This window comes from Phyllostomus hastatus, unplaced genomic scaffold, assembly GCF_019186645.2.
Source record: "Phyllostomus hastatus isolate PE091 unplaced genomic scaffold, TTU_PhHast_1.1 phas_scaffold_93, whole genome shotgun sequence".
NCBI classification, from domain to species: Eukaryota; Metazoa; Chordata; class Mammalia; order Chiroptera; family Phyllostomidae; genus Phyllostomus; species Phyllostomus hastatus.
In genome coordinates, this window is record NW_025334042.1 from 29,244,612 (window position 1) to 29,260,716 (window position 16,105).

Below are 16,105 nucleotides of genomic sequence, written 5' to 3' on the forward strand. Positions count from 1 at the left end.
AGAATGACAAACTTCAGAATAATTACCACTTCTACTTACATACAACCTAAGCACATGAAGCTCAGCTACCTGGAATTTCTTTAGCATACTCTCTGCTCTTTGGTGAAGAATACAAGTGGCAAAAAATGCTGACTTTAGACATTTAATGATAAAACACAGGATCTTTAAAGATTTAATTTAATTATCTTCATCTACAATTAAAATACTACAAAATGATAGATGGTTTTCAATTAACTAGAATATCTCCATTAATGTAAAGTGGGGATTACACCAACTCTTCTGAAAGAACTCTGCACAAGATCAAATTCCCTTCAAGATAATGCACATACTTTAATCTGTAATTCAGCAACATCCTTAAATCGCTGTAAACTGGAAACCAGAACTTTTGCCAACAGACGCCCAGTTACCAAGAATAAAGTCTTCTTCATAATCAAGCATCCTATAAGACTTACACCCAGACACTGAATTTCTAGAGGAATAAAGGAAAAAATAAACAAAATTAATTGTTTTAAATCTCAAACCTAAAGAAAAAAATTGAAAAACACCCCGCCAGCAGCTAAAGATCGGTAAAAATCTACTACAAATCTGGAGTTCATATTGTACCAACCTTGGTCGTCCGGATACATCTGCAGGGTCTGAAGCACCAAATCAAGAGCGCCTTCCAGAGATAATGCTTCTAATGCGGCAGGTAAACGTGCCACAGAAGAAATTACTTTAAATCCACATTTCTGAATCCCAGGATTTGCAACGAACTAAAGTCAAAAGGACAATTAAGAATATTTGCTCTTAAAAAATGAGTTCTTAATAGTTATCTTAATTAAAGCCAGTTATGGACTGATCAAATATAAACTAAGTATCTAAATAAAGATTAGTATCTTTGATTCCACCTATTACTAATTATTATTATTCATTATTAAAGTTAACAAGCTAACACTTTAGTACTATTGAGTGTCCGTTCTGGCTCAGGCACTGTTAAATACTTCACACGTACTTTCTTTTCATAACAATCTTATAATACACCACAATTTCACTGCCACTAGGAGATGAGTTCTCGAACAGTTAAGGGACTTGGGTAGCTAGTCTGACAGTCACACAGACTGTAAATTGCTAAATTGAGACCAAATATAGGATGTTCGCTCCCACAGCCAGAACGTTTAACCAGTAAAACGCAATGCTGCCTGTCACCCAGAAAATACTAATTGAGGATTTACTCTTTACTCTGTGTTCTTCACAAGGCTTTTCTCATTCATCTCTCCTCCACAGCCTCATGCAATAAGTTCATCAGAGTTTAAAGATGTGGGAACAAGAGTTCAAGTCACACAGCTAAGTGTCAGGCCTGAGACTTGAATGTAAATGTGTCTGCCTTAAAAGCCCAGAATCTGAATCCACATCCGAACTTTTAATGTCAATTCTTCCAGAAGACTTGACATTATTTACTGATATTCTATAATAGAGGCCACTTCTTTTCCCAGGCCATCCTGCTCACTAGCTAAGATGCAGACAGAAACCACACACTTCCCAGCCATGTGGCAGTCACAGCCACACCTTCCCTCTTCTGATGCCTGTGATACGGAGCCAACTCCGTTAATACTGCTCATCTCTGCTTTGCCATGATGCTCTCCAAACTTCTACCATGATGGGAATGCCCACCCCATAGCTAGCTTTCCTTTCAAAAATGACAGTGCTACCCTTCTCAGGACAGGGCTTTTTCTTTCACGGGCACTGGTCATGGTAGCTCCACTCCAAACCCCTGACTGACCCCAGCACAGAGCGGAATGAACTCCAAGCCAGACTTCAAGCTCTGATGTAGTCCTTTCAACCAAAATGTTCTACCCTATAACCTCTCTCACTTCCACAGCATCAAAAACATATTTTCATTCCTTTATCAACCTGGTTCCTCAGTGCCTCTCAACGGTCCTCATTCTGCATCTTTTTGTGAACAGAGCGTGGGAATATGTTGGGAACCGCCCTGACTGGTATCAGAGGCTGAAACCCTCGCCTAGGCTAAGGCTAAGGGAACGCCCTTGGAACTGTAAGCCAGCAAGGAGACAAAAGCTTATCTTCCTGGCAGGAATGCTGCTTCTGCTGCTTTATTCATGACTGAACCCCCAAAAGCTTGGTCGGTTAGCCAAAGACGGGTAAGATTCCCCACGGGGGGAACGACCTAAGCCAGGCACGATCACTTTCGGGAGGCCCCCCAAAAGAAGGACTTGGGGGGCTGCAGCAAAAGGGGGGTGATGGACCCTCACTCCTCGGCTTTGACAAAGTCTGAGTTCTCAGCGTCCGGAAGAAAATCTCTTTATCTCTCGGTGGCCTTAGTTCCCGTGCTCCACCTAAGCCTGAAACAATGACAGGGTAGTACAGCTCAGTACTGGGAAGTGCGGATTTCCCGGGGTGATCAGGCCTAAGAAAGAACATGTAAATTACTGTGAAACCTTCTTTGTTCAAGAATGCTCTCAGTTGAATGAGAAGGGTCTTAGGAGGAAGCTAGTTTGTTCCTCAGCCTTACAGCTCTTTGACCCCCCAACTCAATAGACCGGCAGAGTTCTTTGTTTTCTATAGTTCCTTACTTCCCCTAATGAGTACTGTACTTTGCCTGAATTATTATGCAAAATGAGCCTAATAAAAGCAGGTACGGACGGTAAATCAGCGCGCTCCCCACTAGGGGGGGTGGCCATTTCTGTCCCTACTTCCCCACAGAAACTAGTTTGTCTCTGTGCATGTTGTTATTTCTCGCGTGTTTATTGTCGAGCCATCCACAGCGTTCCGTGGTCACTGCTAGCCGGTGACCCACGCGCAACAGGGATAAGCATCATTCTCTCACCCTGTGCACTCCTCCCCTGCATGTCTGGTATTTTCCACCCTAAGCATGTTGGCTATAAATGCTGCAGGTATTTCTGTAGCACAACTAACTGGCCATAAGGCAATTCCTCCATTAAAAGGTAAAATAACAAAAAATAAAAGAGACATGAAAAAGAACATAGTAAAACATGAAAAATTAAAAACAAAAACTTTAAAACTTCATGGAAAAATGAAAACATATTGTCTTGGAAGTTTTTTATTCATAGTATTATACTCTTTTTTTTGGTTTATTTGTTTCCTTGCTTAGCATTGTACTTTTTTTACTTTCACCACTACTTCTTCCTTCCTTAAGAGAAGTACCAGTTTCCCACTAAAGAAGCAATAATTACTGCTCTCAAAAACTGTTGTGAGTTAGTAGTCACATCTTTTCTAGTTGCCGTAACTTGATAAACTTTTGGTTTTGACAGGTGGAAGGATGACTATGCTCACCGAAACCTGGCAAACTGCATTATCACTTTCTAATACAGTATGCAATTTGGCTTTGTGGGTAGCTTTGCAATCTGGCTTCACACTTATCATCCCCTGTTGTAGGGTCACCATGCCTACCTCTGTGTAGACACCATTATAAGGGCTATGATTTATACAATATAAAAACAGGAATACTGCAAGAATTTAGTCGATGGAGAACTGAAACCAAAGTGACAACTAGCTTAAATACACCATCTGTCACATGTAAACCAAACTGTCAAGCGGTTTCACCTTTGAGAAACTGCCTTAGAGCTGATCTGTTGCACGGCAAAAGTGCTATGGCAAAGATGTTTATGGCAAAAACAATGCTTGTTGCATAGACACCTAGAATGTCTCCTCCATCGTCTCACTGCTCAGCATGGACATCATTCCATCTATCATTTCAACAACACACTCATATCCTTGCCTCCCTTGGACTGGACCCTGTCATTAATTCTGTCTCAACACATCTCTGGGCAGTAAATACCTCAGCTTTAGAGCCAATTAAATTCAGGTTTAAATTCTGTCTCATCACTTAACAGTTCCATGAATCTAATTCATTTAATGAGGACCATTAAAATAAATTAAATAACATTTTCTCACAAGTGCTATTTACTCAAAAATTGCAAAGTGAAGCTAAAAGGATGGCTCGGGATCTGTCTTGGCTTCCTCACATCTACAATGATCCTAAGGCCAGGTGGGTACTTGAAATATTGGAGGGGTCAGTTTGTAAATTATGGTTGTCTAGTCACTATGCTGCATACCTGACACTAATACAAAATAATATTAAATATCAACTGTAACTGAACAAATAAAATGTTAAAAGAATTAAATGATTCTAATACTGCTGGATTCTTTTGAGAATGATCGAGAAAACACATTGTGCAATAAATAGTGATGGCCATAGTTCAGGCCTTGGACTAACATTCTCCTCAGATAAAAGGTGCTTCTAAATGAGAGAAAGATTACAGTTAAACTGTTCTTCCATTCCATCAAGCTACCACTTTTCCTCCATTTCCAAACCTATTAATAGAAAAGTCTACACCCACTAACTCTACATTCTCCCCACCCCTTAATTTCATATAATCAGACTTCTGTCCTGACTACTCTGAACTAAAACCATTCAAACAAAAAAGTCGTTTAGCAACTGAATTGCTGCTTTTTCCTTCCTTGATTTCCATGACACAATATGCCCCTAATTATCCTCAAACTTTAAAACTATTAATTTGCCCATCTCCCTTACAACCTCTTCTTTCAAGCCCTAACTTTGCCCAAGGTCCTTTTATTAGACTCTTCTCTTCCTGGATGGGATTTCCTCTACTAACAGGGCTTCAAGTCACCTTAACAGCAATAGCAGCAACCACAACAATCACATCAAAATCTATGTAGCACTTGCTATGTGCCAGACATGCTTTTAAGCAATTCATGTATAACTCATTTAACCCTCACAACAACCCTATAATATAGGCACACTACTATTATCCCTATGTTATAAATGAAAAAAATTGAGGCCAAGGCCTTTGGAGCAGATAACTCAAAGCACACGTGCAAACTCTCTTAAGCTCTCAGCCCACATTTCTCTTCGCTTGATACCGGTATCTGAAACATAGATGTTCAAAGCCAAAGGTTTATGATCTTTCCCAGAAAAAGTCTGATTGTCCTTTTGAACATTTTTTTTATTTTTAAGATTTTTTGACAGAGAGGAAGAGAAGGAAAAAGAGAGGGAAAGAAACATCCATGTGTGATTGCCTCTCGAATGCCACCTACTGGGGACCTGGCCTGTAACCCAGGCATGTGCCGTAGGCTGGGAATCAAACCAGTGACCCTTTGGTTTGTAGGCCAGCGCTCAATCCACTGAGCTACTCCAGCCAGGACTGTCATTTGGAACTTGGATGAGCAGTGCCATCACTCCTGCTTCCCCGGCAGGGCCAGCTTCATAGGGGTGCACCTGGGCAGTCCCCCAGGGCTCTGTGCTTAGAAGTGCCCCACATTGAGTTCAATGCTCTGATGTCATCATCCTGAAATTCTTAATAATTTTTAAACAAGGGTCCTGCATTTTCATTGTATACAGGGCACCACAAATTATGTAGCTGGTTCTGCTCCTAAGCTCAAAATGCATCCTACACTTCTGTTTTATTCTAAAATTAAATACATATGTATAAAGCAGGTATTCTTGCCCTAAATACCATCACCTTTAACAAGTTTCTACTCAGTTAGTGGTTCTGCTATCTTGAGGTCCCCTAATGTCTAACTATTTCAGGTGTACTTCAGTGATAACTAATGACCTGCAACAGGAAATCTGTGATTTTTCGGTGCAAAAAGAGAATTCACAGTGTGACATCATTCCATGTGATGGAGCCCAAATAAACTATTTGATAATTTAAAACAATGCCAGTTAATTTTGACAGTTTTATAAACTTGAAAAAATACACACACATATATACACATTTGTGTGTATGCAGGATATCTAGAAGCCTATGATGATAATTTTTTCACTTCTCTAATGTTAGACAGTGATGTGTTACACTATGGCTCAAATGGAGATTAAAATTAATTTGCTAGTTTATACTTAGAAGGTGTTGGCCAAATGGAATTTTTTGGAAGTGTCAATGCAAGCGCACCTACAAACAATAATTAGAAACCTATCATCTATGTGCCGCAGTTTTCCAAGTCTTTATAGAAAATACATGAATAATTTCAGTGGTTTCTCTAACGAGAAGGCTAGGCAGCTTAAGGTCAGCCTCCTCCCTAGATTCCAGCTCAGTCAACTGCAAATCAGGGAAGCCTTTCCAGAACAAAATAAAGATTGAGTATAAAACTTGAAAACAGACATCATAGTCTAGGGGGACTAACCTGGAAATATAGCTTAATAAGTGGCTGGGTGTCATGAAAAATATTCCTTTGAGCAAATAGGTAAAAAAAATCATTCTTTAAAAAAGCAGGTCTCAGACTTTTACACTAAAACATTCAGAACTAGAAGACAGTGAAATGCCTACAACGTTTTCAAAGAAAGAAGATAAAACCCTGATATTTTACAACAAAACAAAATGTCTTTTCAAGAGCCCACATATAAAACACCACTACAACCAATAACAATGTTCTAATGTTCAGGCAATAAGTCTTAAAAAAAAAAAGAACTTAGACAACTAAAAAATGAGTGGAAAATTTACAACAAAAGGTCTTGCAGTGAAAATTGAATGCACGTAACTATCGGAATAAGCTGAAAGCAAACCGGTAGTATGATTATAGACCTGAATGTAAATGCTATAATCCTTGTCAATGCAGAATTTAACAAAAGTTCACAAGAAAACAGGTAAAATTAACTAACATTTATTGAACACATACTATGTACCAAGCATTGTACTGAGTACTTTACATTCATTATCTCATGAAAATCCTCACAATAAGCCTAAGTGAAAACCATTTAATATGTTTTATTGATAATAAAACCAAGACTTTAAATAACTAGCCCAGGGTACGCTGGTCTGTAGGGGGCAGAGCAAGGTCCAAACCCAGGTGTCCTAATTCCAAGGCCCATAGCCTTGACTGCCAGAAAATTTGGTACAACGTTGTAAAGGCAAATGCTGTATAATGTGCTCTAAATGAGTGGTGGAGGGTGAAGACATAAGTAAGAGAAAAGACACTCATTTCATCAAAAAAGTGTGCATAATTTTAATACATGTGGAAGAAAAAATGAATTACCTAGGAGCTAAGTTCATATTCATGGAAAATTGGAGATTTTCCCTCGGAACACAAGGGAAAAAAACTGGTCTTAACCAGTTGTTTTTAATCTCTGCACAGAATTGCATAATTTGGAAGTAATATAAGATATTCAATTAGGATTTGTTGATAGGATAGGCATTGTATTGTCAGGATAGGCAGAATTAAGCTGTAATAACAATCCCAAAATTTCATAGGCTGAAAACAGAAAAAGTTAAATTCTCATGCCTGCTTCCTGTGTGTTATAGGGCAGAAGGGGCCTCTCCTCGTCACAGTCACTCAGGGACTCCTGCCAGTGGAGCAGCCACCGTCTCAGCGTTGCCGGTCACAGTGCCTGAGAGGCGTTCTGAAAGCTATCTCACCAGCAAGGAGATGTTCGGTCCAGAAGTGGCCAACATCCTCTGCCTACCACTCCTTGGCCTAAACTAGTTACTTGACCTGACCTAACCACAAAAGGGCCAGTAAGTACCATGTCAGAATCACCAAAAGGCGGAGAACTGAGAACGTTTGGCGAACAGCACTAGTGGCTACCATGTCATGATCTAGTTGGTTGCCACAGTTTTCTTTTTATAAGTAATGCCAAAATGAACGTCCTTCTATTTTAAAAAATCTTGGTGTACTTGTACAAATATATCTATATTATAAATTCTTAGAGTGCAATTGCTAGGCAGAAAAAAAATGCCTGTTTGAATTTTGATAGATATTATTAAAATTACCCCCAAATTATGTGGCCTTGATCTATGCCCTCCAAGTGCCAACATCACACCATTTTAATTACTGAAGTTTGATAATACATTGTACTATCTGTTACAGATGGGCCACATGAATTATGCTAGTTTTCAAAATCCTCCTGGTTATTCATGCATATTAGTTATTTAGTTAATTTTCTCAAAATTTTATAACAGCTTGTCTTGTTCCAGAAAATACTAGCTATTTTTATCAAGGGTTCATGTAGATTAATTTCCACTTTTTTAATTAGTCATTTTATCAACAAAAAAAAAGGTATACATTTCGTATGTTCAACTCTTGTGCCTGTCAGTTGAGTTTCATAGTTTCCTTTGGTCCTGTAAATTTTTTTTAACTTTACTCGGACGCAACTTTTTTGTTGCTATTTTTGTGCATGGGCTCTTTCCTTCTCTACATGTTGTTTGCAACTGAGATAAATATCTTCAATTACTGAACTGGGTACATTTTGCCTCAAGATTTTTGCAAAGCACACAAGCTCTTTGGCTTGTGTTCATTGAATCAAAAGGTTGATGTGACTCTGAGGTCCCAGCTAAGGACAGCAGCAGTGTCACCACATGCAAAGCACACCCAGCCAAGACGTGAGGACACCTATTTCCACTTTGTTCTCCAGAAACAATACTGGGCAAACAGATCTCTCTGGAACAGGCGGCTGGAAGTTTTCATGCATAGAAAAACCTAAAACAATGAGGCATGAATGGAACATCCATGTTCCAGACAGATTTTAACTTCAGCCTGGCTGTTACGGGAATTTTATATATCCAAACCTTATTCACTTTCATCAACACTTTTCACAGACTTTACTTTGTAAATCCTAATTGAACTTTGGGTTCTATCTTATTTGGAATTCTGCTCCCAAAGAACAGACTTATTTTTTACGATAATTTATTTTATTGTGTCTTCAGTATTTGGACCTAACATCTCTGATGTTTTGGAACTTTTATTCAGAGTGAGACAGTCAATCACAAAATTTTAAAGCTAAAGAAATAGTTACATTTATCTTTTAGGTTTAGAGCACTTTTATTAACCATGGTGAAGGATCAGGGGAATCACACAGGGGAGGTTTTTTTGAAAATGAAAACATGGTCACTTCTGTTTCCTCATGATCTTAACTTTCTACCCCCAAATAACAGTCATTTTTTTAGTGAGACGCTATGTGTCATTACTCAGATGTTGTCATGGGAAGTAAGTGTGGGGACAGATTTGTCAACCACTTCTTTTGGGATTACGTAACCAAAAAAAATAAGTAAGACCTGGGACCAGACTGATTTTCTTGACATCACAGTACTTACAGTAAGAGCTGGTCTCTTGACTCCTGACTTCTTCAAATACATCACACTCACATTCAATAACTTTAGTAAACATGAGCTAAGTAGAATCAGAGCGATCTTCAGCTTTTCTAGTACCCCTTACTTCTCACAAATGCACACCATGAATAAATTAACTGCTGCCTCCTCTATGTTCCCAGAATACTATTCATGAAGCTGGTATAGCTTATAAATGCTAATGTGGAACAACTGGCTTTATGACGACTTTATTCCCCTAGCTAGATTATGAGATCCATGACAGAGGGCACAAAACATACTCATTTATGTCCTCCAAGTGCACAACACAGTTCTTTCCACATACTTACTTTCATCGAAAATCCCTGAAATCAAATGTAACCTATTTTATTGCTATATTCAAGAATCATATTAAGATTTGAGTATAAATGACTCAAATGTGTCATAGACAACTACATTATAAAGTTCAGAAGAACGTGAATTTGTAAAGGAGATCTCTCTGCAGGATATTTTAATTAATTCGTGACATTTTTCAAAGTATACTAAAGCACATGAAATCATTTCCATTAATGACCTTGACTGCTCTCTTCCTTTCATAAAAACACAAATCATTCTTTACTTCTTTACTCTATCTTTTGTAAAGAACCAATTTATATTATGTTAAACTTCCAAACCATCTAAATTCCATCAATACATTTGCTTTGCACAATATAAACATAACTATGCTCTTCTCCTATTTTAATACATAGTATAATCATGGATTGTATTAATTATAATATATTATCACAAATATACAGAGACCTGTAACTACCTAAAAATGGGGAGAAACATCACACACTGAACTACTTCAGAGGTTATCTCTGAGGAGAGCAGTGAAATCAAACAATGGCAATCAAAGAAGACTTTCCTGTGCCCTGTGTGTCTTCATGGTCTTGACCTTTCAAAATGGGACCAGAAAAGAAAGACAAGCAACTGGGAGGAGAGACAGAGAAAATAGCAATCATAGCTCCCACATAGTTCCTGATATCACTCATGAGGCTTAGCTGTACATTTAGCTCTTCAGTTTTCTTTCTGATTGGGCAAACACAAGTGGTCTTATGTTACTAGCAATCAAAAGAACCTGTCCACGCTCTGGCTGATGTGGCTCAGTGGATTGAGTGCCAGTCAGCAAACTAAAGGGTCACCGGTTCAATTCCCAGTCAGAGTACATGCCTGGGTTGCAGGCCAGATTCCCCAGTGGGGGGTGTGAGAAGCAACCACACATTGATGTTTCTCTCCCTCTCTTTCTCCCTCCCTTCCTCTCTCTAAAATAAATAAATAAAATCTTTAAAACAAAACAAAACAAAAAAGGAACCTGTCCAAGTCAGTAGTTGACAGCACACTTAGAGCTGAGAGTTGTAGCTAATAACATACTCGTCTTAACGGGAATGGCCCAGATCTTCACCCTACATCCTTGTTGTCATCTTACCACATAACTTCTGTAACCACATACTTCCTACTACTGTCAGTATAAACAGAAGACAGAAACCTTACACTAAAAATCCCCCCTTACTTCCCCAAATTTTATATTCTGATTAACAGTAAAAAGGCAGAAAACCAACGTTGTACATACCCTTTTTAAAGATAGCAGGACCAGTTTGTGAATATCATTTCTGAAACACTGTTCTGTAACTATATTTAGCTTGTGCTGATGTTCAGTATCTTCCGTGAATTCTCCTTGCATGCCTAAATGCAAAACAAATGCAAAAATACATACATACACATACATACACATACTTTTGTCATAAGATTTAAGCTGAACAGATTGTCACTTGTGAGGAATGACCATCATTAACCCAGCAATGTACATGTTGTACTTGTTGTTAATACATGGTTTCTTACCAAAGGAAAAAGCCCCTAGCCTAGCTCAGGAATTTTTAAAAATAGCCCATCGCTGAATATAAAATAAATACAGTGAGTGTGGATGTTAACTGAATTTAAAGTAGCAAGGAGTTATTTTGGTAGAGGAATTTTCTGGAGCAAACAATCTCTTTTTTTTGCATGAGTAGGCTGTCCTCATACAAGGAGCTGGAAGATTTTCGAACAACAATGGACAACTTGAAAAAGCTCACAGCTCTTTGGACTACGACAACAACAACAACAACAACAACAACAACAACAACAACAAAAAGGTCAGATATAAAATGTACACATAAAAGAACAGCCAGAGTCATAGTGAACAGAAAAGAGATTTGCATTTTAGTATTATGTTGGAAAGAACATACAGTTTTCTGAAAAATCCTCCAGAAAACTGTTATACGGTCTTGGAAAAATCCTCCAAGACCGTATAACAGTATTATGTAAAGAAAATACATGCCTCAGTAAGTTACATTGTAGCTTAAGTATCCCAAAACTGTTAAAAAACTGGAAGATAAAAATTTGTTATACATGAGAATATAAAGTAAAATTATTATGAATGAATGATGTTTCCAAAACCTGACTATAGAAACAATCATTAATAAATAATTACTTAAATTTTTCCACTTTAAAATCTGTATTAACAAAAACTATAAATTGGCTGTACACAGCTTTTCATTTTTTAACAACAATATGAATATCCAGCCTGGATTCCCAGACTCCTGTACTTTTGAGTACTCATTTCAAAATTTATTTAAATAGGTCTGACATTCACTATAGCTGCAGGATCTTGGTCAAGTCACTTAAAGTCTCTGTGTCACATTCTTAGTGATGAAGACCACATTAACTTCTGAAGCTGCCCATGAATTGCATCACGAGCAGATGTGACCACACAAAGCAGGCCTGCTGAGCAGTACAAATGTCATGCCACATATAACAAGTCTTACTAAACATCTTTCTTCTATTAAGTCCAAATGAACATTTCCATAAATTTCATCTCTGGGTTGTTGCTTTTTTTTTCATCACTGGAGGTTCTACTGTGATGAATTATATCCAGAATGGATAAAATTTCCTTTGCATGTAATAGCCCTTTAAATTGTACAGACTACAAACTAATGAGGGCAGAATCCATAACTTAATCATCTCCAGATTTCCAAGGGTTCCAAGCAAAGTGCTTTAGATATAACTGTTGTTCAACACACTTTTGCTGCACAATGTGTATCTGGAAGTGCCTACTCTGGAGTCAGGCTGCAGAGGCTGAATTTCTGGCTCTTTTACACAAGCTGTGACCTTAAAATCTATGCACCTTATGAATCAGCTCCATCATCTGTAAAATGCAACAACAAAGTAGTAACCAGTTGATGGGTTGCTGCAAGAATTTAAAAAGTTACTATACATAAAGCACTTCAAATAATACTTGACACATTTTAAGTCCTTCATATTATTCAGTACTACTGTTATTAGCTATGAATGAGTGGATTTTAATATAGTTTTTGTATTCTCCTGAGCTATCTCTTCTACAGATTAAACAAATTCAGTCCCTCCTACTAGTCTTATGAATGTGGTTTTATACACCTAATCACTTTCTTATAAGACTTTCCAATGTGCCTATAGCCATTCTTAAAGAATTTCACATTATTTCCACTAGAAGGGACATGAAGTCAAGAAAGAACCAGCCAAATATTATTTTAGTGGAACTGGAAATGGGAGAGTATTAGGCTAAGTGAAATAAACCAAGACAAATACCATACGGTCTCATCTATAAGTAGAACCTAATCAACAAAACAAATGGTGAACAAAATAGAACCAGAGATTCGGAAATAAAGAACAAACTGAGAGTGACCAGAGGGGAGGGGAGAAGGATATCACCAGGGAAAGAAGAGGAAAGGTCAAGTCAAGGAACATGTATAAAGCACCCAGGAACAAGGACAACAGTGGAGAAGATTGACTGTGGGAGAGGAAGGGTGGATGGGTAGGGGAGAGGAACAGGGGAAAACTGTAACTGAACAATAAAAGTTAAAAAAAATAAAAACTAAAATAACCCAATCTTGATGATGATTTTCTTAAAGCAATAGTTGCAATCACTTCTATAAGTTATTGGTATAAAAAAAGGGAGAAATTAAACAGCACTAGATTGAAATAAACTTAAGAGCCGTAATACCAGAGGCAATATGTGGTCTTAAATTGGACGCTGAATTACACAAATTTGCTGTAATGAACATCTTTGTTACAATTAAGGAAATCTGAATATGGTCTAGTTAATAAATAAGTACATGTGCATCCAGATATCTTAAAAACACCTCAATGTAACATGTTCAAATAAGAACTGTATTCAACCTCAAAACTACTGGGGTACTGACACCATAGTTACCAACTGATACAGAGAATGATGAGTGACAGAACTGTACAGTATGGTGTGCTGCGGGATGGTGTGGTATAATGTAAAGATGGTGGCATAGAGCAAGGCAGATGAGTAAGCCTTTACCTAACAGACAAATGTATTTATATATTGATATATTTATAAAATGTGTCTATTAATATATATTTCTACACCTAGAGTATAATTCTAAGATTATAAAGTTATTTTTAAGGCCACCCATTTAATACATCTAAACATCACTAGAAATAAATCAGTTAGTTTATCATTTAAATGCAACATTTAATACATCTAAAAAATTATAGACTATCAATGTTGCTTCAGGGTCAATTTAAGAACAGTAAAAGAAAGATTATATTTGATGCTTGTTTTTATCTAAAAGAGTATGATTTTATTAGCTAATGTATCTGGTTCTCAATATCTTTTAGTTACCCTTAAAATTCAAATCCACCTTCAAAAACAATAAGGCTGACACCTTTAAGGATAATCAGAAGCGTTTTGTTTTATTTTGATTTTTGCAATCTACAAAAAAAATTCAAAAACAAAAATCTCACAGTAATATTTTTGAGCAAAACTACCTCTATTAAATTATATCTGAAAATTGACTGACAACTATAAATGGGACACCATGATTCAATTCAAAATATACTGGGTTGGCCAAAACATCTATATGGTTTTTTCCATAAAATACAAGGTACATTTTTCATTTTCACCAATAACTTTATTGATTTGGAAATTCTGAGTATGTCAGCTATGTCCCATGTTGGTATAAGGTTGATTGTTCTCAATTAATGGCTCAATCTGATCACTATCAACTTCAACTGGTCTCCCCAACCCTGGAGCATGTATCCCACCCTGGAGCATTGTCCAGTGAGAAATCTCCAGCACCAAACTTCTCAAACCACTTTCGACATGTTCGATCAGTCACAGTATATTCTCCATACACTGCACAAATCTTTTTGTGAGTGTGTGTTTCAGTTGTGTTTTTACCTTTCATGAAATAATAAAGAGTAATATGCCAAAAATGTTGTATATTTTCTTCCATCTTCAATATTAAAATGGCTACACAAAAATTCACCAATCCTGATGTTTTTTTAAATGCACACTGATATGACATCTGTCACAATATAATCTAACAAAATTGTTTCAAATAAAGTTGAAGACAACTAAGCACTACTAGAGCTATCTTATGGGAAAAAAACAAACAGGATTTTTGGCCAATCCAATATTTATTGAGTAGCTATTTTTGGTCAAGGTACCAGGGGATTAAAACTAAAAGATTGAATAAAGCCCTGTCCTAGAAAATACTTATACTCTATTACTGACTATACTCATACTGGGAAATATAAAATACCTATATGATGACAGATAATGATAGGTTTAGGAGGATTTCATTTAAAAAGGTAAAAAACTAGGCTTCAAAAAATTTGAAATTTTAGGGAGCCAAAAAGAGTAACATCCCTGATATAAAAAATCAGAAAGTCATAGCAAATGTGCGTCCTATGCTTCCTTCCTCTCCCACGTTGCTGGGCCCTCACATCTCACCAAACTCTCATCCCCTCCCACCCAACATCCCTGTAATCAGGCTCTCCTCATTGCCCCCGTTCATCCTCTACACCACAGTGCTACTGTTAGAAACTGCAGATTGGGTGATGACACAATTTTTAAACACCTTTAATAAATTTGAATTGACTTCCATTAATACAGCACAAGTTCCTCAGTGTCGCATTCAAGGTCCTTCACCTGCGGGCCTCTGCCTGTCCTTCACATTCATCCACAGGCATTGCTCCCTGCTCCACGCTTCACTCACCCCGGACCACATGCGCTTTCTCCTTCTGCCTGCGGTGTCCTTCCTGACCTTTCCACCAGGTCAGCCCAGCTCTTCAACCTCAACATCACAATCTCTGACCTACTTCTTTGAATAAATCATTTATGCCTGCACCAGTATTATCACAACCTTTATACAAATATCTGTCATAGCTCCTCTCATACTGTCTAAAATTTAATTATTTACATATCCTTGTATCTCTGGGCTCCTAATACAGTACAATCATGCCCACTGTGTTTTCACTTATCTTTCATACCTTTGTAGCCATCACAGTGTTTGGAACAGGAGGCCCTTAATCAATATGTGTTGAATGAATGGAGGAGCAGGTGTTTAACTGGGCTCTGAAGGACAAATAAAGTCACAACAGATGTGAGGAGGCGGTAAGGGGGGGGGGGGTGGAAACCATTGAGGTTAATGAGTAAATGCCACATGGTTATATTTGAGAAAGATTAATTCAACCACAGAGTAAAAGGACTAAAAGGAGCCAAGAGGAGAAGTGTGAAAAGTAGTTAGCTATTTTTATAGTTCAGATAAAGCCAAAACCAAAATAACTCGGACTCAGTGATGCCAAAAGACATAGAAAAGAATATTAGAGATGGGCCCTCTCTTTAGACGTAAAGCTCCACACTTTACAGTGTAAATAAATTACTTAATTTTCGTATTAAATTTCCTTATAAATTAATCTATTTCACATCATTTTCCTTTATTTTTGGATTAGAGGGAAGATTTGCATTTGTTTGGCAAAAAAAAATGATCTTTTAATTTTTACCAAGAAAGTTAGGAAGTGGAGGGATTGAGCAAAAAAGAAAAAGGACTCATGGACATGGACAGCAGTGTGGTGATTGTAGGGGAAGGGAGGTATAAGGGGACTAACAGGTAAGGGAAAAATATAATAAAGATTATATATTTTAAAAAAAGAGTGAATACTTATGAAAAGCCAAAACCCCA

General features: G+C 37.4%; 1 protein-coding gene across 2 annotated transcripts in view; it reads right to left on the reverse strand.

Moving 5' to 3' along the window:
- LRRK2 (leucine rich repeat kinase 2) overlaps nt 1-16,105 on the reverse strand; it is a 135,098-nt gene that overhangs the window by 88,974 nt on the left and 30,019 nt on the right. For both annotated transcript variants that reach the window (XM_045829139.1, XM_045829138.1), the window contains exons 14-16: nt 10,669-10,781; nt 608-752; nt 330-469 (exon numbers count right to left, since the gene is read on the reverse strand). In XM_045829139.1, the coding sequence (XP_045685095.1) occupies nt 330-469; nt 608-752; nt 10,669-10,781 (398 nt within the window). The remainder of the gene's footprint in view (nt 1-329; nt 470-607; nt 753-10,668; nt 10,782-16,105) is intronic.